Below are 24624 nucleotides of genomic sequence, written 5' to 3' on the forward strand. Positions count from 1 at the left end.
AGTTCTCTTCAAAAATACTTATCACTTCTGGCCAGGCAGTGGCTATGCCTATAATCTCAGCACTTTGGGAGGCCAACGCAGGTGGACTGCTTGAGCCCACGAGTTCAAGACCAGCCTAGGCAATATAGTGAGACCCCATCTCTACAAAAAATTTAAAAATTAGCCAGACATGGTGGTCCACACCAGTAGTCCCAGCTACTCGAGGACCTGAGGTGGGAGGATCGCTTGAGCCCTGGAGGTCAAAGCTGCAGTGAGCTGTGATGGAGTCACTGTATTCCAGCCTGGGTGACAGAGCAAGACCTTGTCTCAAAAAATAATAATAATGATTAAATTAAATTAAAATATTTATTAGTTCTTAAGGAAAACAATAACCAGTGCTGACAATAAAGATCAACAGAAATTCCCCCTAACATCATCACTGGCCATCAGAGAAATGCAAATCAAAACCACAATGAGATACCATCTCACACCAGTTAGAATGGCAATCATTAAAATGTCAGAAAACAACAGGTGCTGGAGAGGATGTGGAGAAATAGGAACACTTTTACACTGTTGGTGGGACTGTAAACTAGTTCAACCATTGTGGAAGACAGTGTGGCGATTCCTCAAGGATCTAGAACTAGAAATGCCATTTGACCCAGCAATCCCATTACTGGGCATATACCCAAAAGATTATAAATCATGCTGCTATAAAGACACACGCACACATATGTTTACTGCAGCACTATTCACAATAGCAAAGACTTAGAACCAACCCAAATGTCCATCAGTGACAGACTGGATTAAGAAAATGTGGCACATATACACCATGGAATACTATGCAGCCATAAAAAAGGAAGAGTTCACGTCCTTTATAGGGACATGGGTGAAGCTGGAAACCATCATTATGAGCAAACTATCACAAGGACAGAAAACCAAATACTGCATGTTCTCACTCATAGGTGGGAACTGAACAATGAGAACACGTGGACACAGGGTGGGGAACGTCACACACCGGGACCTGCCGGGGGTGGGAGGAGGGGGGAGGGGTAGCATTAGGAGATATACCTAATGTAAATGACGAGTTAACGGGTGCAGCACACCAACATGGCACATGTATACATATGTAACAAACCTGCACGTTGTGCACATGTACCCTAGAACTTAAAGTAAAAAAAAAAAAAAAAATTCTCTCTAAATGCTGCCTTGATATACCAAATCCATTTGCAATGGTACAACATGAAAGATGTCAGCATAACTGAATTTTAAAAGCTATTTCTGTGTATATTTCTAACTGATAATAATCACTTACCTCAACCTCAGTGTCTTTTTTCGTAGAATCACCAAATCCATCCAGCTTATTTAAGTCTAGAAAGTGGCAGAAGTTTATTAGCTCTTGATTTTTCTGCTTTCCAAATTATTTCCATCCTAATCCTATTTTCAAATGGTAAACGGGGACAGTAGAAGCATAACTGAGGATTTTAGCAAACCACTGAACTCTCTGGTGGAGATTATAATAGATACCCCTCAGGTGGGGGGTGTGAAGATGAACTGAGGTAACAGAAAAGCCCCTGACACACGGCATCAGGCACGTGCTAGGTATACAGAGGCTACTGTTTCATCTCCTTTTTCCTTCAATCTCAAATATAAATTAAATTTTATTAATTCTTAGGATTACTTAGATCTCTACCATTAGCAATTCAGAACAAAAGCTGTCCCTCTGACCATTACGGATCTCATAGCTTTGTATATATACCAATCAAAAAAGAATATCAAGCTTAAAGAGAAACTTATATTTAAACAAAGCAAGTATAAATTCTCAATTAATAAAAACAAGTAACACACCATTCAGAAACTCCTGCACAAGTTCAACAGCAGATTTTGCTTCCAGAGGCTCGAGCCATTCAGTGACACCAGTCCTCAAACCATCAGCCAAAACCTATGGGAGATTTAAAAACCCCAAAAACTTGTTAGCAGAAAACACTGTTTAATCAATAAGGATGTATGTAATAAAAATATTAATTGCAGTAACACTTCTTGAGTGTTTATCACATCCCAGGTACTGCTGTGGTGCTTTATATATAATACATGTTATTTAATCCTAACAAAACTCTATGGTAGATAATACTATTATTCTCATCTTACTGAGGCTAAGAGAGATTCAGTAACTTGCTCATGGTCACACAATTAGTAACTGACAGTGTCAGGACATATACCCCATGGTCTGATCCCAAAGATGTTGCTCTGAACAATGATGCCAAGTGCATAGGTGCTACAGAGGATACTGGGTTTGCCCTGGAGATGCTTGTAACTTTGGCAAAGACAGACAGACAAGACAAATGAAATAGTCTGGGGATGAATAAATGTAAACAGTAAGTGGAAGTTTATATTAAAATATATAAATGTGTATGCACATACAATATGTCAATAGACTTAAGAAAAAGCAGTCAAGTTAGGCTGTAATAGCCAGTGAAACAACGTGGAACTTCAGTTGCAACTCAAATGTGGGAACCATAGGCTGGCAGGAAAACGGCATGAAATAAGATGAAGAGGATGGTGTGATCCCAACCAGGGTAGAAAAAGCAACAAAGAAGCAGCGGGAAATAGAACTAGAAGAAATAGCAGCTAAACCATCAAGGGATCTTCAAAAGGTTTTCAGCTTCATAGGCAGAAAACAGCCAATGTTGATTTTTCTGGCAGGAAAATGACATGATCTAGTTAAGAATTTCTCTATCAGAAGTACCAAGGATGGATTCCTAGGAAAGAGAAAATACAACATTTCCCAGTTGAAATGCTATCACTTCCCACTCCCAGGGGGAGGTCTTTAGAAAAATATGAAGATGGCTGAGCATGGTGGCTCATGCCTATAATCCCAGCACTTTGGGTGGCTGAGGCAGGTGGATCACTTGAGGTCAGGAGTTCAAGACCAGCCTAGCCAACGTGGCAATCCACATTGTATTTTAGTGCAAACCTGCACTAAAAATACAAAAAAATTAGCCGGGCATGGTGGTGGGCACCTGTAATGCCAGCTACTGGGGAGGCTGAGGCAGGAAAATCACTTGAACATGGGAGGCGGAGGTTGTAGTGAGCACCACTGCACTCCAGGCTGGGTGACAGAGTGAGACGCCGTCTAAAAAAAAAAAAATAGAAAAATATGAATATAATTTTGTTGTCATAAATGACTGGGAGTACAAGAGCACTTGGGGCATGGAGTCTGGTGGGGGCCAGAGATGTTAAACATCTTGGTGTGCGCACCATGGTCTCAAATCACAAAGAATGTTCCTGCCCAAATGCCAATAGTGCCCCTGTTGAGAAACAATGAATCATCATTAGTGTGGTCCCAGAATAAGATGGTAAAGATTTTAACTAAGATGAGCACAGTGAAAGAGACTTCAAAGGAGAAAAAGAATTGTATATGTATGGGGGGAGGGTAGCAAGGTATATGTGGAATAAAAGAAAAAATCCTATCCATTTATAAAATATAGGGGGTTGAACACAGAGAGACTACGGCCACATGTATATCTAAGATTCTGTGGCTTTTTAAGGGAGACTCGAATTAGACAAACACACAATCAAATAAATTTGTGCCAGCTCTTCCATTCACCAGTTTGTCACCTTCAGGCAAAATAACTGAACCAGCTAGCAACATGCGTGGCACATAGCAGAGTGGCAGCTTCTAGCTATAGTAGCATGTAGTGGTGACAGAAATAATAGTTCTTACTAAAGTGAAATATGAGATTTCTAGCCTAGGAAACTGAAGGAATGATGGGACCACAGACAGAAATGGGGGCGTTTTCAAAGAGGATATAGTCTGGAGAAGATAGTTTTATTTTCGACATACTGACTCTTGAAGCAATAGCACTCTACCCAAGTGGGAAATAATGTGGTGGAAGTTAGAAAGATGGGAAGTGCTATCAGCTTAAAGATGAGGGTTTGGAGCTTGCTCACAAAGGTGTCAGTCAAATCACTGAGTAGATCAGCTCTCTGCAGGGGTATGGAGAAAGAAGGGCAGAGATGTGAGGGCAAAAGTATGATGGAGGCCCACAGTAAGGGTCCTAAAAGACGGGCTTTCAAGAAAGAAGAAAGGTGAGAAAGGTAGAAAAACTATCAGTTTTGTAAAAACAGGGAAATAGTACTTACTCATAGGAAGTAAAAGTATCAAAAATACATGGTACTATGCTAGATGGTAAGGGCACAATAGGGAACCAGGCACTCAAGTCTAGTAGAGGAGACAGATAGTAAACAAATTACTGTGTTTTATAAACACACTGACAAGAGGTATGTGTGGAGTTCTACAGCAACACAAGCCATTCTGTGAGATCAGTACAACCATCATAGAGAGCTCACCTAGCAAAGAGGTGGGAGAAGTGCATACCAGGTAGATCAAGACGCACATACCAGAAGGTGATAGAGTATGACAGGATCTGAGCTACAAGCAAGGAGCTTGATGTGGTGAGGGCTAGGGGTTCAGTGGCAATGGAGGTAAAGTGTGAGATTAAGCTAAAAATATAAGCAGGAGCCAATGAGCACATGAAATCAAAACTACAAAGAGATACCACTTCACTACCACTAGGATGACTATAATTAGAAAACAGACAATATCAAGTGTTGACAAAGATGTAGAGAAATCAGAACCCTCATACACTACTGAAAGAAATATAAAATAACATAACCACTTTGGACAACAGTTATACTTTGGCAGTTCCTCAAAAGGTAAATATACAGTTACTATATGACCCAAGACATGTGAAAACATGTCTACACAAAAACTTGTATGTAAATGTTCATGGAGGCATTATTCATAATAGCCAAAAAATAAAAACAACTAAGATGTCAATCGATTGATGAACAAAATGTGGTGTATCCACACACAATGGAAAAATAAATAAATACATTAAAAAAATAACATTTTTTTTTATAATAAGGACAACTTTTTTATAATAAGGACAACTACCACATAAGTAAAATTAAACTGCCCAAACTGTCAGAGTATCTAATAGATACATAACATCTGAACAAATTTTGAAGAATACAAACCTAAGTAAAAACAACAATAACACACATTTTTATAAAAACATGAGATTTAAGGAAAGGAATTCTGGAAGGATACTCACAAGAAGAAATTTAAGTTCTCTGTAGAGATGATTCAAAGGACCTCTGGGCTCTCCCGATTCCACTTTAATATTCTAAAAAGTTTCCAAAGTCTGTCAGTTTTCCACTGTTAATCCCATCTTCTCTACCTAAGTGTTATACTTGCATTTCAAACTATCCTTCACACATGAAAAAATATATTTCATAAAGGACCAATGAATTGAAAAATGAGGTCAACACATCATTTAGAACATCTCACTCAGAGATTTTGCCATCTTGACCCAATAACCTAAGTTATAACCACTGTATCCTCTTTCTATGCCACAAACAATTGTACCTATGTGGAACAACTGCCCTCCTCAAATGCTCTCCTGCCTTTTCCCAAGGAATTTCCAAGAGGACAAAGTAGGAGAAATTTAAATAAATATATCTCAAGATTTGGTGATATCATTATCACAAACCAAAATGAAGTCTCCCAATAAATCTGTTTATTAGACTCCTTCTAACTAAAGAAACAGTGTGCTGTCCTAGCCAGAAGTCAATGTCTTACAAACGTAAGATTGCAAACATAAAAAAAGAAAAAGAATAATGTAAATGCCAATGTATGTAAATTCCTATTACAGGAAAAGTATAAAGAATATAATTATCCATGACCGGGCGCGGTAGCTCACACCTGTAATCCTAGCACTCTAGGAGGCTGAGGCAAGCGGATCACTTGAGGTCAGGAGTTCAAGACCAGCCTGGCCAACTTGGCGAAACCCGGTCTCTACTAAAATTACAAAAATTAGCCAGGTGTGGTGGCACGCCCCTGTAATCCCAGCTACTCAAGAGGCTGAGGCAGGAGAATTGCTTGAACTTGGGAGGCAGAGGTTGCAGTCAGCTGAGATCATGCCACTGGGCTCCAGCCTGGGCGACAGTAAGACTCTGTCTCAAAAAAAGAATATAATTATCCATAATCTTGCCATTCTGAAGGAACCACTATTAACACTATCCAGGCTTCTGTGTATATATATTTTTAAAAATATAATTGAGATCCCATTACATAAATAATTTTATACTTTTTCTTTTTCAGTTTTGTGTAATAAGCACATCCTATTATTAATATTTGAGATTTTAAAACATGCTTTTTAAAACATGCTTTTAAAGACTGTAAAATATTTCGTCATGAAATTTATTTTAGGCCAGGTATGGTGGCTCACGCCTGTAATCCCAGCACTTTGGGAGGCCGAGGCAGGCAGATCATTTGAGGTCAGTTCAAGACCAGCCTGGCCAACATGGTGAAACCCCGTCTCTACTACAAATACAAAAAATTTAACTGGGCATGGTGGCATGCACCTGTAGTCCCAGCTACTTGGGAGGCAGAGGCAGGAGAACTGCTTGAACCTGGGAGGGAGGCAGAGGTTGCAGTAAGCCGAGATGACGGCACTGTACTCCAGCCTGGGAGACAGAGCGAGACACCATCTCAAAAAAAAAGAAATCCATTTTAACTATACCCTACTGAACATTCTGGTTTTGTTTATAGTATTTTGGAAACACAGCTATATCACTGCACTGAATATCTTACACATGAATTTCTGTTAGCAATTTTGACTAATTTCTTTCTTTTTGAGATGGAGTCTCACTCTGTCGCCCAGGCTGGAGTGCAGTGACACAATCTTGGCTCACTGCAATGTCTGCCTCCCGGGTTCAAACGATTCTTCTGCCTCAGCGTCCCGAGTAGTTGGGACTACAGGAGCGCAACACCACACCCAGCTAACTTTTGTATTTTTAGTAAAGACGGGGTTTCGCCATATTGGTCAGTCTGGTCTCGAACTCTTGACCCTGTGATCCGTCCTCCTCAGCCTCCCAAAGTGCTGAGATTACAGGCGTGAGCCACTGTGCCTGGCCAATTTTGACTAATTTCTTAAGACAGATTCCTAGAAATGTACATATAGAGTGAAAGGGCTTAATATTATAATGATTCTTGATGTGTTACCAATATCTCTACCCTTTTAAGAATAAGAGGGCCAGGCACAGTAGCTCACGCCTGTAATCCCAGCGTGAGCCACTTTGGGAGGTGGAGGTGGGAGGATCACTTAAGCCCAGAGGTTTGAGACCAGCTTGGAAAACATAGGGAGACTCTGTCCCTACAAAAAAAGTTTAAAAAATTAGGTGTGGAGGCTTTTGCCTGTAGTACTAGCTACTCAGGAGGCTGAGGTGGGAGGATTGCTTGAGCACAGGAGTTCAAGGCTGCAGTGAGCAGTGATCGTGCCACTGCACTCCAGCCTGGGTGACAGAGTAAGACTCTGTCTCAAAACAAAACAAACAAAAAAACACGGATTCACTTGAGTCACCACTCAGAAGACTTTATTCGTCACTAGAAAATTCTTCAGTTATATTACTATAGGGCTGAGGGCAACCGATAGATCAGATCACCTGACAAAACCTTCACTGGCTGCCCTGGTGAGATGTCAGTGGCAAGGTGGGCCTTTCAGAGTTGTCCAAGCTCACACCCAGCAAGTGCCGAGACTAGAAGCATGGAGCACCAGCAACAAGCAAGTAAGTCAACATTTAGGACTCTCATGAACCCGGAAAGGAAATAGGGTCCACTCTTACCAGAGTTGCAGCTGAAGAGAGTGGAGGGATTTGAAGAATCTCATCCACAGGACTCCAGGAAATATCCAAAGTGATCGCAGTTTGTGATGCTGTGATTGTATCATCCAAGGCAGAGGACTTAAAGAGCTCGTACTGGGCAAAGCCTCTGGATGTTACCTGAAAAGAGTGCACCCAGCAGACCATTTAGCTGTGCTTCCACACGGCCAAAAGCCCGTTACCCAAACTATTTTGATCCTTGTCCCAAAAGAAGAAAAAGCACACATGCCATACTTTTATCCCAAATGGAAAAGTAAGACAATTCTTTGAAACCACAAAGATTAGCTAAAAGGCATGAAGGCATTTTAATTTTGGTCATTAGCTGATATGAAAATAAACATAAACATGTTCATACTACAGAAAAATATCTAGTCATCTTAGGAGTGAAAAAAAAACTGTAAACCAGGAAGGCAGGTTGATAACAATTTGAAGAAAATAATATGAGTAGAAGCAAAACACTTACAGTAGACAAGTGATGTCTTTTCTTGTGTAAATTTTTTAGGTTTTCAAGATTTACAGAATAATTTTTATCAGCTATAGGAAATGAAAGAAAGACATGTAAAGGCACAACTCAAAATTACATTGTTAGAGCTACAAAACTGCAATCCCTCACATTCTCAGTGTACCGTAACTCAACAAAGTAACTATTAAAATTACATTTCAAATCATAGATAAGTGAAATGTTTATAGGAGAATGAAAGTGGACTGGGTATTGTGGCTCACACCTATAAACCCAGCACTTTAGGAGGTCGAGGAGGGAGGATCGTTTGAACCCAGGAGTTCGAGACCAGTCTGGGCAACATAGCAACACCCTGTCTCTACAGAAAATAAAAAAAAAATAGCCAGGTGTGGTAGCATGTGCCTGTAGTCCCAGCTATTCAGGAGGCTGCGGTGACAGGATTGCCTGAGCCCAGGAGGTTGAGGCTGCAGTGAGTCATGATTGCGCCACTGCACTCCAGCCTGGGTGACAGAGTAAGATCCTACCTCAAAAAACTAAAAAAAAAGAATATAAGTGGAACAGCCAGGCGCAGCAGCACTTGCCTATAATCCCAGCTTCTCAGGAGGCTGAGGTGGGAGGACTGCTTCAGGCTAAGAGTTTGAGACCAGCCCGGGCAATATAGTGGGACCCTGTCTTTTAAAAATAAATTAAAAATAAAATTAGCTGGGAATGGTTGTACTCTTCTGTAGTCCCAGCTATTCAGGAGACTATGGTGGGAGGATCACTTGAGCCCAGGAGTTTGAGGCTGCGGTGACCTATGAAGGCACTATGGTACCCCAACCTGGGCTATAGAGTAAGGCCCTGTCTCTAAAAAAAAAATAAATAAAAAATAAAGTGGAGGTTGGGCACGGTGGCTCATGCCTGTAATCCCAGCACTTTGGGAGGCCGAGGCGGGTGGATCATGAGGTCAGGAGTTTAAGACCAGCCTGACCAATACGGTAAAATCCCGTCTCCACTAAAAATACAAAAAAATTAGCCGGGTGTGGTGGCGGATGGATGCCTGTAATCCCAGCTACTCTGGAAGCTCAGGCAGAGAACTACTTGAACCTAGGAGGCGGAAGTTGCAGTGAGCTGAGATTGTGCCACTGCACTCCAGCCTGGGTGACAGAGCAAGACTCCATCTCGAAAAAAATAAATAAATAAACAAATAAAAAATAAAGTGGAATGAGGGTCAATACTACTACCAAAAATAAAATTAAATGTCTGAGATTGGAAACATATTGTCAGTTTGTATCTTCCAATGAAAATTTTCAATAATCTACGCACAGAAATAAAATGAAACCCAAATCAGACAAGCGTAAACCCTCTTGTCCAGACTTTTGGAGATCTGTTTCTGGTGTTTCCAGAATACCTCCCACATGCTGCAAGTTACCCACTAGAGTAGATTTATGGTGATTAATGCAAGTTCTACCTTATGTCATAACAATATCAATTTTCGTAAAAAACATGAAACAGTAACTATACAAATGAATACACACACACACACACACTCTAGAGACAGCACTCACCTTTACAACTGACCACATATAAGACAATTCCTGTAATGCTGTCGTTTGTTGTGATAAGCTCAGCTCCTAGCCAACAAGTACCTTCAGGATCTGAACTGTCACATCTTACCCAAAGGGGAGGAAGGGCAGTAACTGGTAGATTAATCTTCAAATGGGTCATATTAGGATTGTGAGCCATGGTGTAAAGTCCAATTAACTGCCTTTAAAACAAGAGTAAGGACAAATTATAGACAGAGATTTCCAATTCAAGAATTTCTTTTTTTTCTGAGAAATGGGGTCTCACTCTGTTGCCCAGGCTGGAATGCAGTGGTGCAATCATAGTTCACTACAGCCTCGATCTCCTTGGCTCAAGTGATCCTCCTGTCTCAGCCTCCCAAGTAGCTGGGACTACAGACACAAGCCACTGCATCAGGCTTATTTTTATTTTTTGTAGAGAGTGTCTTGCAGTGTTGCCCAGGCTAGTCTCAAACTACTTGCTTCAAGCAATTCTTCTGCCTTAGCCTCCCAAAGTGTTGGGATTATAGTCGTGAGCCACCACGTCCAGCCAGAATTTTCTTTTAAAAAGATACGAGGGGTCTTCCATCCTGGCTAACACGGTGAAACCCCATCTCTACTCAAAATACAAAAAAATTAGCCTGGTGTGATGGCGGGTGCCTGTAGTCCCAGTTACTTGAGGGGCTGAGAATGGCATGAACCCAGGAGGCAGAGCTTGCAGTGAGCCCAGATCGTGCCACTGCACTCTAGCTTGGGTGACAGGGTAAGACACCATCTCAAAAAAAAAAAAAAAAGGATATGAGAGGTCTCACGAAACAACAACCTAAAACTTAAATATTAAATAGCAAGATGTATATATGTGTATACTTTATCCATTAATAGCTTCACCAGGCAAATCAAAATGCATGCACCATGAAGTGACACAGTATGACAGGATTGGAGCTACTATGAGCAGGGAGCTTCAATATGGTGAGGATTGGGGGTTCAGCAGGAGTGGAAGTTCAGTAGAAGAGGTAGGATGTGAGATAATCTAAAGAAATAAGTAGGAGCCAGGATGGGCGCAGTGGCTCATGCTTGTAATCCCCGCACTTTGGGAGGCCAAGGCGGGCGGATCACGAGGTCAGGAGTCGAGACCAGCCTGACCAACATGGTAAAACCCCATCTCTACTAAAAATACAAAAATTAGCCGGGCATGGTGGCAGGCACATGAATTCCAGCTACTCAGGAGACTGAAGCAGGAGAATCACTTGAACCCAGGAGGCAAAGGTTGCAGGGAGCCGAGATCGCGCCATTGCACTCTGGCCTGGGCAACGGAGTGAGACTCTGCCTCAAAAAAAACAGAAAAGGCACTTTGGGAGGCCGAGACGGGCGGATCACGAGGTCAGGAGATCAAGACCATCCTGGCTAACACGGTGAAACCCCGTCTCTACTAAAAAATACAAAAAATTCGCCGGGCGAGGTGGCGGGCGCCTGTAGTCCCAGCTACTCGGGAGGCTGAGGCAGGAGAATGGCGTGAACCCGGGAGGCGGAGCTTGCAGTGAGCTGAGATCTGGCCACTGCACTCCAGCCCGGGCGACAGAGCAAACTCAAAAAAACAAAAAAAAACACAAAAAAACACAAAAAAACAGAAAAGAAAGAAGTAGGAGCCAATAAACACAAAATGATGCTCAGTCATTAGTTAGTGAGACAGTTAACAAAATTTGAATATGGGCTCTGATTAGATAACGGTATTGTAATAATATTAGATTTCCAGATTCTGATCATTGTTCCATGGTTATGTAAAATAATATATTTGTTCACAGAAAATACAAAGAGGAGTATTTAGGGGTAAAAGAGTACCATATCTTCAATACATTGTCAATACTTCATTTTTAAAATGGTGTATGTGTGTATATTACCATAGATATATATATATACACACACATACACACAGACTATAGTTATAAGAATATATAGTTATAAACATATTGTTATAATGATATATAGTTGTAACAATATACATATATACCTATATATGAATACATATATAGCAATATACTGCTTTGCATATATCTATCTAGAAAGACATACAAGAGAGAGAAAAAGGAAAAGGGGAAGAAGAAGAAAAAGAAGCAAATGCTGCAAAATCTAAGCAACTGGTGAATCTGGATTAAGGATATACAGAAGTTCATGTACTATTCATATAACTTTCCTGTAATTTGAAAGTATATCAAAATTGAAAGTCACCAAAAAATGTGGCTTACATTTTTATTTTTCAAAGACATGGAAACTAAATTATTATCAACAGACGTCCAGGAAAAAAATTTCCAGGGGATTTTATTTCCAAAAAGAGGTGAAATAATCCCAGAAGGAAAATGCAAGAAGAAATGGAGAGCAAAGAAATAAGCACATTAATCAACCCACATAAACACTGGCTGGAGAAAATAATACAAATAAATAACATTAAAGTTGTAGGGAGAAAACAGGCCAAATATGACTGAAATCAAGGACCTATGAAGGAAAAGGCTGATTAAACTTTTAAAACTTCTAGGCTGGGCATGGTGGCTAACGCCTGTAACCAGCAATTTGGGAGGCCTAGGCAGGTGGATCCACCTGAGGTCAGAGTTCAAGACCAGCCTGGCTAACGTGGTGAAATCCTGTTTCTACTAAAAATACAAAAAGTTAGCCAGACATGGTGGTGTATGCCTGTAATCCCAGCTACTCGGGAGCCTGAGGCAGGAGAATCACTTGAACCCAGGAGGCAGAGGATGCAGTGAGCTAAGATCACACCATTGCACTCCAGCTTAGGCAACAAGAGCAAAACTCCGAATCAAAAAAAAAGAAAAGAAAAGAAACTTCCATAGAGGAAAATAAAAACCAGCATGAAGGAATCATTTTGTGAATGTTATTACAGTAGTTATCATTCTCATACCATTCTGTTAGTATTTGCATGACTATATCCGCCAGAACATCTGGAAGACAAGGACTTTCTGGTTTTGGAGGCAGAAGCAGGCTGGACCGGGCTTGACAGAGCGAACTATGCATAGCTACACAGTGGGGAGGCAGGAAGTGAAGCTGGAGAGGTAGCCAGAGGCTCTCAGGTTTCTAACAGGAGCATTACTGGCACCTTGGGTGAGATAACTGCTCATTGTGCGGGAGAGTCCCATGCACTGCAGGATGTTTACCATCCACGGCCCAGGTTCACTAAATGCCAGTAGCTCCCCTCAGTCACTGTGACAAACCAAATACTCCCCTATATTTCCAATTCCCTCTGGGTATGGTACCACCCCTGGTGGAGGCCCAGTGGGGCTAGGCAATGAAGGTTCCTATATGTCATTCTTAAGGAATTTGGGTTTTATCATGAAGTCGATGAAGAACCACTAAAGGATTTTAAGTAGGAAGGAAGCTTGGTCAGGCTTTCACTTGAGGAAGAAAGACTGGAGGAGAACCAGATTACACATAAGGAAAACAATTGAGAAACAACAACAATAAATTGGTATAGAGGTGTAGAGAAAGGGAAGATAGCTGCAGTATTCTTGGTCACATTTGGGATACCTATCAGATACTCAAGTAGAACTATCCTTGGTTGGGTATACTTATCAGGGGGTCGGGGAGATGAAGGAAGATATAAGGGCTAGAGGCCTATTTTTCCCAATGTTTATAAGAATGTTTCTATTTAAATCCTAGTTGCCACTCCTACTCAGCATAAGAGAAAACCTACCTTGCCTTCCCAACTGGTAAAGCAAGTGGTCCAACATTTTCGCCAGTAGAGAAATCAGATATGGCAGTTTCTTCAGATTGAAGTTCTTCAATATGACTTGTTTCTTCCTTTTCTAAAGGCTTTAAAAATGTTAATTATTTAACCAGACAAAAGAGCACTTAAGATAACAGTCGACTCTTTACTATGCTACAGAATAATGACAAGCAGAACATATGACAAGGGTACTTATTTCTATACCCTTAAGCATAAATGATTGGGTTTTGGCAAGAATAGCCACAGACTAGCATGGTACCAAAAAATCTTGCCATCAGGAGCATTTCCACTGTCCTATAAAAAGATACTGACCTTAGTTGCTAATGGCAAAGGAAGCAACCAATGCTTTTAGAAAAGGAAGTGCTCAGCAGGACATGGTGTCGCATGCCTGTAATCCCAGCATTCTGGGAGGCTGAGGAGGAGGATCACTTAAGCCCAAGAGGTCGAGACAAACCTGGACAACACAGGGAGACCTGTGTCTACCAAAAAAAAAAAATTCAGCCAGGGTGGTGACATGCACCTGTGGTCCCAGTTAATCAGGAGGCTGAGGAGGAAGGATTGCTTAAGCTTGGGAGGTGGAGGCTGCAGTGAACCATGACAGTACCACTGCACTCCAGCCTGGGCGACAGAGCGAGGCTATCTTAAAAGTAGAAAAGGAAGTGCTCCAACATGCACAAAATGATTAGGTAAAGGTAAAATACAAAGGAAACCCAGATGTTCTTGGATTTTTTACTCTCAAAACGGGAAGACCTTCTTTCTGGGCTATAACCTTAGGACCACAGTCTTTTTATCTATTCCTCTTAGGGCAATAACCTCTGATTGGTGTTAGTGGGTACAATTATCCATGTGTTTACAAAATAGCTCAGGCTTGCCAATAATAACAACAAGGGAGTTTTTCAGCGAGATGAAACTGTTACATATCCTGATTGTGGTGGTGACTGCAAGAATCTACGTATGTGTTAAAATTCATGGAACTGAACAAAAAAAGAAATAAGTTGGCAGGGTGGCAGTGCGAGGTGGCTCACCCCTGTAATCCCAGCACTTTGGGAGGCCAAGGTGGGCAGATTACAATGTCAGGAGATCGACATCATCCTGGCTAATATGGTGAAACTCTTTCTCTACTAAAAATACAAAAAAAAAAAAAAAAATAGCCAGGCATGGTGGCAGGTGCCTGTAATCCCAGCTACTCGGGAGGCTGAGGCAGGGGAATTGCTTGAACTTGGAAGGTGAAGGTTGCAGTGAGCTAAGATCACACCACTGCACTCCAGCCTGGGTGACAGAGCGAGACTCTATCTTAAAAAAAAAAAAAAAAGGCCAGGTGCTGTGGCTCATGCCTGTAATCACAGCACTTTGGGAGGCCGAGGCGGGTGGGTCACCTGCAGTCAGGAGTTTGATACCAGCTTGACCAACATGGAAAAACCCCATCTCTACTAAAAATACAAAATTAGCCGGCCGTGGTGGCAGGTGCCTGTAATCCCAGCTACTCGGGAGGCTGAGGCAGGAGAATCGCTTGAACCCGGGAGGCAGAGGTTGCAGTGAGCTGAGATTGCGCCATTGCACCTCAGGCTGGGTGACAAGAGCGAGACTCTGTCTCAAAAAAAAAAAAAAAAGAAAGAAGTAAATTTTATCGATTTATTGATAATTTTACTTGTTTCTTTCTTAACGAGGCTACTAGAAAACGTTAAATTGCATATATGGTTCATATTTATTTGTACTGGACAGTACTATACTTACTTCTAAAAGAATGAGAACTCATTTTCAGTGATGCTGATTTTAAAATGTGTACATGTTAGATTATTCCCAAGAAACCATATTTGGTTATGGAGAATTAAACAATCACAAAGTCAAACCACTACTTACCACTTTTTCCACTATGAATACTAGGTCATTTTCATTTAGAATATTTTTCAAAGGATTTGGTTGGCCTTTGTTGATCAACTGCACTTGGACATCAGCCTGTTAAAACAAGTATCAAACAATGTTATATATACACTTGTATATTTCTACTATTTAAACACATAAAGACCAGTTCTATGCAAGTCAATGGAAAATGTCCTTAAGAGACAGAGTCTCGGCCAGGCGTGGTGGCTCACATCTGTAATCCCAGCACTTTGGGAGGCCAAAGTGGGTGGATCACGAGGTCAGGAGATTGAGAACATCCTGGTTAACACAGTGAAACTCCGTCTCTACTAAAAATACAAAACATTAGCCAGGCGTGGTGGTGGGCGCCTGTAGTCCCAGTTGCTTGGGAGGCTGAGGCAGGAGAACGGTGTGAATCCAGGAGGCAGAGCTTATAGTGAGCCAAGATTGTGCCACTGCACTCCAGCCTGGGGGACAGAGTGAGACTCTGTTTCAAAAAAAAAAATGAAAAGAAAAAAAGAGACGGAGTCTCACTATGTTGCCGAAGCTGGATTGCAATGGCTATTCACAGGCACAGGCATAGTGCATTACAGCCTCAAACTCCTGGGTTCAAGCAATCCTCCCACTTCAGCCTCCCTAGTAGCTGGAACTTCAGGTGTGTGCCACCACACCTGGTTAATTATTTTATTTTTCATACAGATGGGGTCTCGCTATATTGTCCAGGCTGGTCTCAAAATTCTTGCCTCAAGCAATCCTCCCACCTCAGTCTCTCCCAAAGTGCTGGGATTACAGGCATGAGCCACTGTCCTCGCCAAAACTTTATACATTCTCATTCCAACTGGAAGTTTATTCGAAAGTTTGAAAACAGGCTGGGTGCAGCAGCTCACACATGTAATCCCAGCACTTTGGGAGGCCAAGGCGGGCAGATCACTTGAGGTCATGAGCTTGAGACCAGCCTGGCCAACATGGGGAAACCCTGTCTCTACTAAAAATACAAAAATTAGGCCAGGCACAGTGGTTCACGCCTGTAATTCCAGAACACTGGGAGGCTGAGGCGGGTGGATTGCTTGAGGTCAGGAGTTCAAGACCAGCCTGCCCAAACTGGTGAAACCCCATCTCTAAGACTACAAAATATTAGGCAGGCATGGTGGTGGGGGCCTGTAATCCCAGCTACTCAGGAGTCTGGGGCAGAAATCGCTTGAACCTGGAAGGTGGAGCTTGCAGTGGGCCAAAATGTGCCATTGCACTCCAGCCTAGGCAACAGAGCGAGACTCCATCTTAAAAAATCAGAAAAAATAAATAAACAAAAATGCAAAAATTAGCTGGGCATAGTGGTGGGTGCCTATAATCCCAGCTACTTGGGAGGCTGAGGCAGGAGAATTGCTTGAATCCAGAAGGTGGAGGTTGCAGTGAGTTGATATCATGCCACTGCACTCCAGCCTGGGCAATGGAGTGAGATTCTGCCCAAGATAATCATTACCGTTACTAGCCTGGTTGGTACACATTCCTTTTCCAAGCATATGACTCTGTTTAAATACAAATGTATGCTGGACACAGTGGCACCTATAATCCCAGCTAATCGGGAGGCTGAGATGGGAGGATGGTTTGAGGCCAGGAATTTGAGACAAGTTACAACACAGCAAGACTGTGTCTCTAAAAAAAAGAAAAGAAAGAAAAAAAAATTAGCTAGGTATGGTGGTACACTGGTAGTCCCAGTTACTTGGGAGGCTGAAGGGTGAGGATCACTTGAGCCCAGGAGTTTGAGGTTGCAGTGAACTTTGATCACACTACTGAACTTCAGCCTGGGCAACGGAGTAAGATCCCATCTCTTTAAAACATCATAATAAAAATAGAAATGTATCTATTTAGATATCTAGATAGGATTTTGCCTAATAAAAACAGGATTCTAATAGTTTTATATCATGAATGTCTACGTCATTCAATGTTCTTTGGCAGTCTAGTACCACAGCTCTTTTGTCACATAACTAATTCCATATTGTATGACACTTTACTAGTTTCCAGTTTTTTGCTATTATAAACAATTGATGACATCAATTCAAGTGAACACTTTTGAATTATTTTCTTAAGATGAATACCTAAAATCACACTGATACTATCAGACTGCCTTTCAAAATGTTGCACCTACACATTTATACTTCCAACACTTATATCAGCACATTAAGCATTTTTATGGCTGGGCACAGTGGCTCACGACTGTAATCCCAGTACTTTGGGAGGCCAAGGCAGATGGATCACCTGAGGTGGGGAGTTTGAGACCAGCCTGGCTAAGATGGTGAAACTCTGTCTCCACTAAAAATACAAAATTAGCAGGGCGTGGTGGCGGGCGCCTATAATCCCAGCTACTTGGGAGGCTGAGGCAGGAGAATCACTTGAACCTGGGAGGCAGAGGTGCAGTGAGCTGGGATCACGCCACTGCACCCCAGCCTGAACGACAGAGTGACTCCATCTCAAAAAAAAAAAAAAGAAAGAAAAAAAGCATTTTCATTGTTTATTTTTACCATCTCACAGCAAAACATAAGATCTTACTGCTGTTTTGTCATTTGTTTGATCAATAATGATGGTGAACAGTTTCTTTTTATCTTTTTTTTTTTTTTTAAAGACAGGGTCTCGCTGTGTCACCTGACTGGAGTGCAGCAGCACGATCTTGGCTGATTGCAGCCTTAACCTCCCAGGCTCAAGTGATCCTCCCACCTCAGCCTCCCAGTAGTAGTAGCTGGGACTATAGGTGCGTGACACCACACCCAGCTAATTTTTTTGCATTTTGTAGAGACAAGGTCTCACCACATTGCCCAGGCTGGTCTCAAACTCCTCAGCTCAAGCAATCTTCCCACCTCAGCCTCCCAATGTGCTAGGATTACAGGTGTCAGCCATCACACTTGGCCAAGGTAAACAGCAGTTTCTAATATGCTTATTAATCATAAATATCTCTCATTATTTGAATCCATTTGGCTTCTTAGTCTGGTTACTAAAGCATGAAGAAACCAAGCATAGAGAACCAAAGATACTGTGTTATTCTAATCTACTAGGTTCTACTCTACCGAGTTTCAGGTACTATTGTGGGTTGAATTGTGTCCCCCAAAATGGTATCTTAAGGATCTAACCTCCAGTTCCTATACATGTGACTTTGCTTGGAAACAAAATCTTGGCAAATGTAATCAAGATGAGGATTAATTTGGATTAGGGCAAGCCCTAAATCCAATGACTGGTATACTTAAAAGGAAAGAGAGTTAGAGGCATAGACACACAGGAGGAGTGCCACGTGTCTACAGAAGCAGAGATTGGAGTAATGTGTTTACAAACCAAGCAATACCCAAGTTTGCTGGAAATCATCAGAAGGTAGAAAGAGGCAAGGAAAGATTCTTTCTTAGAGAATTCAGACAGAGCATGCCCCTGCTGACACCTTAATTTCAGAATTTTAGTCTCCAGAACTGGGAGAGAATAAATTTTTGTGTTTGAAGCTGCCTAATTTGCAGTATTTTGCTATAGCAGCTCTAGGAAACTAATACAGGTATCAAGCAACAAAAATTCAGGCAGGAAGGGATAAATGAGTTTACGCAGATATATCTGATTCTTGAGTTTGGTTAGTGAGAATTCAGACAGTGAAGGGTAACTCTATTTGTATGTTTCTTTCTTGATTACTTACTCATGTCCTTTGCCTATTCCTCTTTTATAGTTTTTTGTCTTTCTCATTGATTTTTATTTTTTTGAGATAGTCTTGCTATTTTATTTTATTTTATTTTATTTATTATTTTTTGAGACAGAGTCTCACTCTGTCACCCAGGCTGGAGTACAATGGCTTAATCTTGGCTCACTGCAATGTCTGTCTCCCAGGTTCAAGTGATTCTCCTGCCTCAGCCTCCCGAGTAGCTGGGACTACAGGCACATGCCACCATGCCCAGCTAACTTTTGTGTTTTTTAGTAGAGCTGGGGTTTCACCATGATAGCCAGGCTGTTATCAAACTCCTGACCTCGGGTGATCCACCCACTTCAGCCTCCCAAAGTGCTGCAATTACAGGCATAAGCCATCATGCCTGGCCATCTTTCTCATTGATTTTTAAGAGCTATATATCATTATATATACATATATGTGTGTGTATATATATATGTATATATAGCTACACACACAATAGATAAATATAGATAGTACAGCTTCTCATTCATGAGTATTTCCCCCCAGCTTGTCTGTTAATGTATACTTCATTTTAGTTTGCTAATTATTTCATGGACATAGGTTTTATCTCCCCAACTATGGAGAGTTTACTTATGAAACACTTAGCACATATTAGATGCTAAATAAATACATGAATGTTTATAGTAGCTTTTGTAATCATCAAAAACTGGAAACAACCCAATGTCTTTCAACTGGTGAATGGATAACCAAACTATGGTACATCCATACAATGGAACACTACTCAGAAATAGAATGAACTGCTGATACACACAACAACACAGGTGACTCTTAAATGCATTATACTAATTGAAAGAAGCCAGAATCAAAGGCTGTATGATTTTATTTATAGGACATTCTGGAAAAAGTAAAACTACAGAGACAAAAACTAGATCAATTTTTGCCAGGAACTAAGGGACGGGAAAGGGCTGACTGTAAAGGGACAAAAGAACATTTTTGGAGATGATAGAAATATTCTACATCTTGATTACAGGGTGATGACCAAATAATTTATCAGAAGTCATAGAACAGGCTGGGGGTGGTGGCTCATGCCTGTAATCCCAGCACTTCGGGAGGCCAAGGCAGGTGGATTGTTTGAGGTCAGGAGTTGGAGACCAGCCTGGCCAACATGGTAAAACCGTCTCTACTAAAAATACAAAATTAGCCAGGTGTGGTGGCGCACGCCTGTAGACCCAGCTACTCAGGAGGCTGAGACAGGAGAATTGCTTGAACCCGGGAGCAGAGGGTGCAGTGAACTGAGATCGCACCACTGCACTCCAGCCTGGTCGAGACACAGCAAGACTTTGTCTCAAAAAAAAAAAAAAAAAAAAGTCATAGAACAGTACCCTAAAAGGATAAAATTTACTGTATGTAAATTAACTTCAATAAACCTGACTTTTAAAAACAGACAACTGGCCAGGCGTGGTGGCTCATGCCTGTAAGCCCAGCACTTTGGGAGGCCAAGGCGGGTAGATCACCTGAGGTTCAGAGTTGGAGACCAGCCTGGCCTGACCAATGTGGTGAAACCCTGTCTCTACTAAAAATACAATAATGAGCCAGTTGTGGTGGCCTGTGTCTGTGGTCCCAGCTACTCAGGAGGCTGAGACAGGAGAGTTTCTTGAACCTGGGAGGTAGAGGATGCAGTGAGCCAAGATCATGCCACTGCACTCCAGCCTGGCTGACAGAGCGAGGCTCCGTCTCAAAATAAAAATAAAAATAAAAACAGGTAATTTTAGGATTATAGGTGTGTTTAAAAACCAAATTGTTCATACCTCATAGAGAAATGGGTCTTTATGGACTCCTTTCTTTTCTTCATTAAATGCCCTGAAATGCAGAACCACATGTGAAAAATAGAACTACATTATCTCTCCTGTTATCACACTCAGCAGTCAGTCATCACTTTATCTCTGCAGGACACCTATGGGAAAGGCAAAAAGCACATACTTACAGCAGCCCTAAGATGTAGTTGAGGAGAGAGAAAAAAAGCAGAAAAGAAGCATTAGGTTAAGAAGAAAAGAGAAACAAAAAAGAAACCTGTGACAGAGATGAATAGACTGTTGCCCTCAATTGGGTACAACTAATTCTCAGAGGCAGCAGGAAATTGGGTTGCCTACCTCTACTCTGTCTTTTCAAACACATCACCAGTTAAAATTAAAATGTAACTTGGCACATGACCTTTCGAAGTAAAACTGATTGGATTCTGATCTGTTACAGAATCAGTAGGTCACCACAGAGAAGTTACTTAAGGGTCCTGGGCCTTAGATTTCTAGGGCTAAAATGGAAGCATCTGTCCTCCATTCTTATAACTTGTTACTCAAAGTTAGTAGATTTGATTATGTTGAACATTTCCTTTTCAAAATGTAAGCATGAAACTCTAGGATATCATTTAATTATTATCCTTTAATTCAAGAAAGTTTTAAAATAGTGAATCTAAAGCACTTAAACTGTAATCCGTTAACGTACCAAAATGCACACCAGCCTGATCTACACTGAAAAGGAATCTTTAGTCATTGACGGAACCCAACAGAACTGTTTCAAGAAACCATTTATATCTATATTTGATCTAATACTATATGACTTCCTGAAACAGAAACAGAAGAGCTAGGCCTATGACTAATTCACTTTTGCCATATTGTGAAAGATTGTGATTTATCCTTACAGATGTTTATGTCTTATAACTCAGGGATGTTATTTAATCAATCTTTTTTTTTTTTTTTTGAGATGGAGTCTCGCTCTGTCGCTCAGGCTGGAGTTGGAGCGCAGTGGTGCGATCTGGGTTCACTGCAAGCTCCGCCTCCCGGGTTCACGCCATTCTCCTGCCTCAGCCTCCCTAGTAGCTGGGACTACAGGAGCCTGCCACCACGCCTGGCTAATTTTGTTTTTGTAGAGATGGGGTTTCACCGGGTATTTAATCAGTCTTGCAATAATGTCTCAAGCATGTGTAATAGAGGCCAGTCACTCCTGCTAGATGCTGAGAATATCAAACAAAAGCACAGTCCCTGGTTCATAGTCCTAACTGGATTCCAACAAGTAAACCACAGTTCCATGGTGATAAGTGCTCAGAGAGGCAAGCATAGGAAGCTATGGTAGAAATTTAGCTATAGGGCATAAAATTTATCCTGAAAGCCAAGAGGAACTCACTAAATGACTTTAAATGGGAAAGATCTGACAGTAACGTGGAGGGTAATAACTTGGAGTCCAGGAAAATAGCTGTGAAAAAGTTGCAGCACTTCAGAGAACTGAGAATGGCCTGAATGAAAACAGCATGGATGGAGGGAGAATAAGAGGATCAACTAGATAAGGCAGGGTGGGGGTTTTGGAATTAGAACTCTTCAGAGACAGAATTCAGAAGTAGAATGTCCGCTTGGAGGAAAGGATTAATTCAGCTTTGCAGGTATTGATCTGAGGTCCCAGGTGAAAATTCCCAGTCGCGGGGTGGGGGGAACAGTGTTATACTTTCTATGTGAAGTATAAAGGGTTTAAATAGGGGGGGCACGATGGCTCATGCCTGTAATCCCAGCACTTTGGGAGGCTGAGGTGGGCGGATCACGAGGTAAAGAGACCGAGACCATCCTGGCCAACATGGTGAAACCTCATCTCTACTAAAATACAAAAATCAGCTAGGCATGGTGGCACGCGCCTGTAGTCCCAGCTACTCGGGAGGCTGAGGCAGGAGAATCACTTGAGCCCAGGAGGTAGAGGTTGCAGTGAGCCAAAATCGCGCCACTGCACTCCAGCCTGGCAACACAGCGAGATTCCGTCTCAAAAAAAAAAGGGGGGGGGGGCGTCTAGGTAAAGTTGTATCAATAGAGAACTTATTTATTTATTTTTTGAGATGGGTTCTCACTATGCTGCCCAGGCTGGTCTCCAACTCCTGGGCTCAAGCAATCCTCCTGCTTCAGCCTCCAGAGTAGCTAGGATTACAAGTATGCACCACCATGCCTAGTTAATAGGAAATTTTTATGGTTTTTTTTTTTTTTTTTTGAGACAGTCTTGCTCTGTTGCCCAGGCTGGAGTGCAGTGGCACGATCTTGGCTCACTGCAACCTCTGCCTCCCGAGTTCAAGCAATTCTCCCAAGTAGCTGGGATTACAGGTGCCCGCCACCATGCCTGGCTAATTTTCATATTTTTAGTAGAGATGGGGTCGCGCCATGTTGGCCAGGCTGGTCTAGAACTCCTGACAAGTGATCCGCCCGCCTCGGCCTCCCAAAGTGCTGGGATTACAGGCGTGAACCATCGCACCCGGCCTTATCTTAAATAAAGATGAAACAGCCATAGAATGAAATACTCTATAGCAGTTAAAAACAATGAGATAGATCTATAAGGTGTCACAATGAAAGATATCCAAGACATGCCAGTTTTTTTTTAAAAGCTAGTGCTCTTTCTATTCAAAACGTTTACAAGCAAGACTACTTTTGTAAGCAGGAAAAAAGCAATGAAGATAAACAATGAGAAATTATAACATTTAGGAAATCATGGGCTAGATTACACAGTGGTTCTCAAAGTGTGATGCCCAGCCAGCCATATCCGTTACACCTAGCATTTGTCAGGAGGACAAATTATTTCGCCCCATCTCAGACCTATTAAATCAGAAACCCTGGAGGGGGGGCCCAGCAATGTGTGTTTTGACAATCCCCCGGTGATTCTGATGCATGCTAAATTTGAGAACTATGGGTTAGATTTTTACATAGGATGCAGAACTTGATGGAATCCCCTTGGTAGGAGTACTTCACCATAAGAAAATGAAGTCTTGGAGCACAGTGAAAATAAAGGTGGTTTCAAAACGCAACACACCAATCAGGTATGATCACAATTGCAGCTCAGGTGGCAACTACCTCGAATTATAAAGATTAACAGACTAACCACGACATTTCACTCTTAGAAGTCAACAAGGCTTTAAATAGGGAAAGGACGCCAACACCTAGTTTTCCGTATCCCGTGTGGTGCCTCTACTTACGGCAAGTGTGTCCATCAGCAGAAAGAATAAATCGCCTCTTGGAACACTTGCCACCTTCCACCTCGTCTGATGACGTACACTTTTTCTCCTGAGACAAGCAAGTTCCCACACGGTCAACTCCACACTGGAGCTGAGAGCCGGCCTCTCCCCAACTCTTGGACCCCAGGAAAGCTGGCAAGGCGCTGATCCCCAAAGACTGGCAAGAGGCTTAGGGCGGGGATCCAGATACCCAGGGAAAGAAGTGCCGTCCCAGGACCCCAGCCAAAAGAAGCGACTAGACTCACTGAAGGAGACGAGAATAAAACTCCTCAGCCGCGCAATTCAGTCGCTCCCACATCCCGCCCCAATGTGAGAGCGGGACCGGAACCGCAAAACTGAACTGCGCGCCGGCGGGCGATATCAGGGGTCATGGCCCCGCCCCGCCGGGACTACTTTGACCCCCCACCATAAGTCCCATTTGTCCGCAAATTTAAACTTTTGTTTCAAATAGCCACCCAGAGCTGTGTCAATAGTCTTCAATTTCCGTCTGCAATAATTAAAATAACCGTGGTGGTTGGGGAGAAGATATCCTGACTCGAGAGACTTGGCCACGCCCCTATGGATTATTCCGCGAAAAGGAGTCCCTATTTTCTAAGAATTATTATTAGCTTTGGAAGAAAATAGATACCGTAATTTCCCACAAAT

General features: G+C 42.0%; 1 protein-coding gene across 4 annotated transcripts in view; it reads right to left on the reverse strand.

Moving 5' to 3' along the window:
• Positions 1-24516, reverse strand: part of ZWILCH (zwilch kinetochore protein) — a 45493-nt gene extending 20977 nt beyond the window's left edge. The window contains exons 1-11 of one of the 4 annotated variants that reach the window (XM_030929737.1): positions 24225-24289; positions 23941-24028; positions 20756-20807; positions 15296-15391; positions 13403-13521; positions 9709-9908; positions 8165-8235; positions 7666-7821; positions 5094-5165; positions 1825-1918; positions 1292-1347 (exon numbers count right to left, since the gene is read on the reverse strand). In XM_030929737.1, the coding sequence (XP_030785597.1) occupies positions 1292-1347; positions 1825-1918; positions 5094-5165; positions 7666-7821; positions 8165-8235; positions 9709-9886 (627 nt within the window). In that variant the 5' untranslated portion in view covers positions 9887-9908; positions 13403-13521; positions 15296-15391; ... (1 more) ...; positions 23941-24028; positions 24225-24289. Of the gene's footprint in view, positions 1-1291; positions 1348-1824; positions 1919-5093; positions 5166-7665; positions 7822-8164; positions 8236-9708; positions 9909-13402; positions 13522-15295; positions 15392-20755; positions 20808-23940 lie in introns of all 4 variants that reach the window. The other 3 variants (XM_010363607.2, XM_010363608.2, XM_030929738.1) reach the window with 3 other exon arrangements.
• Positions 24517-24624: the final 108 nt, after the last annotated feature.

Source organism: Rhinopithecus roxellana, chromosome 5, assembly GCF_007565055.1.
Source record: "Rhinopithecus roxellana isolate Shanxi Qingling chromosome 5, ASM756505v1, whole genome shotgun sequence".
Lineage (NCBI taxonomy): Eukaryota > Metazoa > Chordata > Mammalia > Primates > Cercopithecidae > Rhinopithecus > Rhinopithecus roxellana.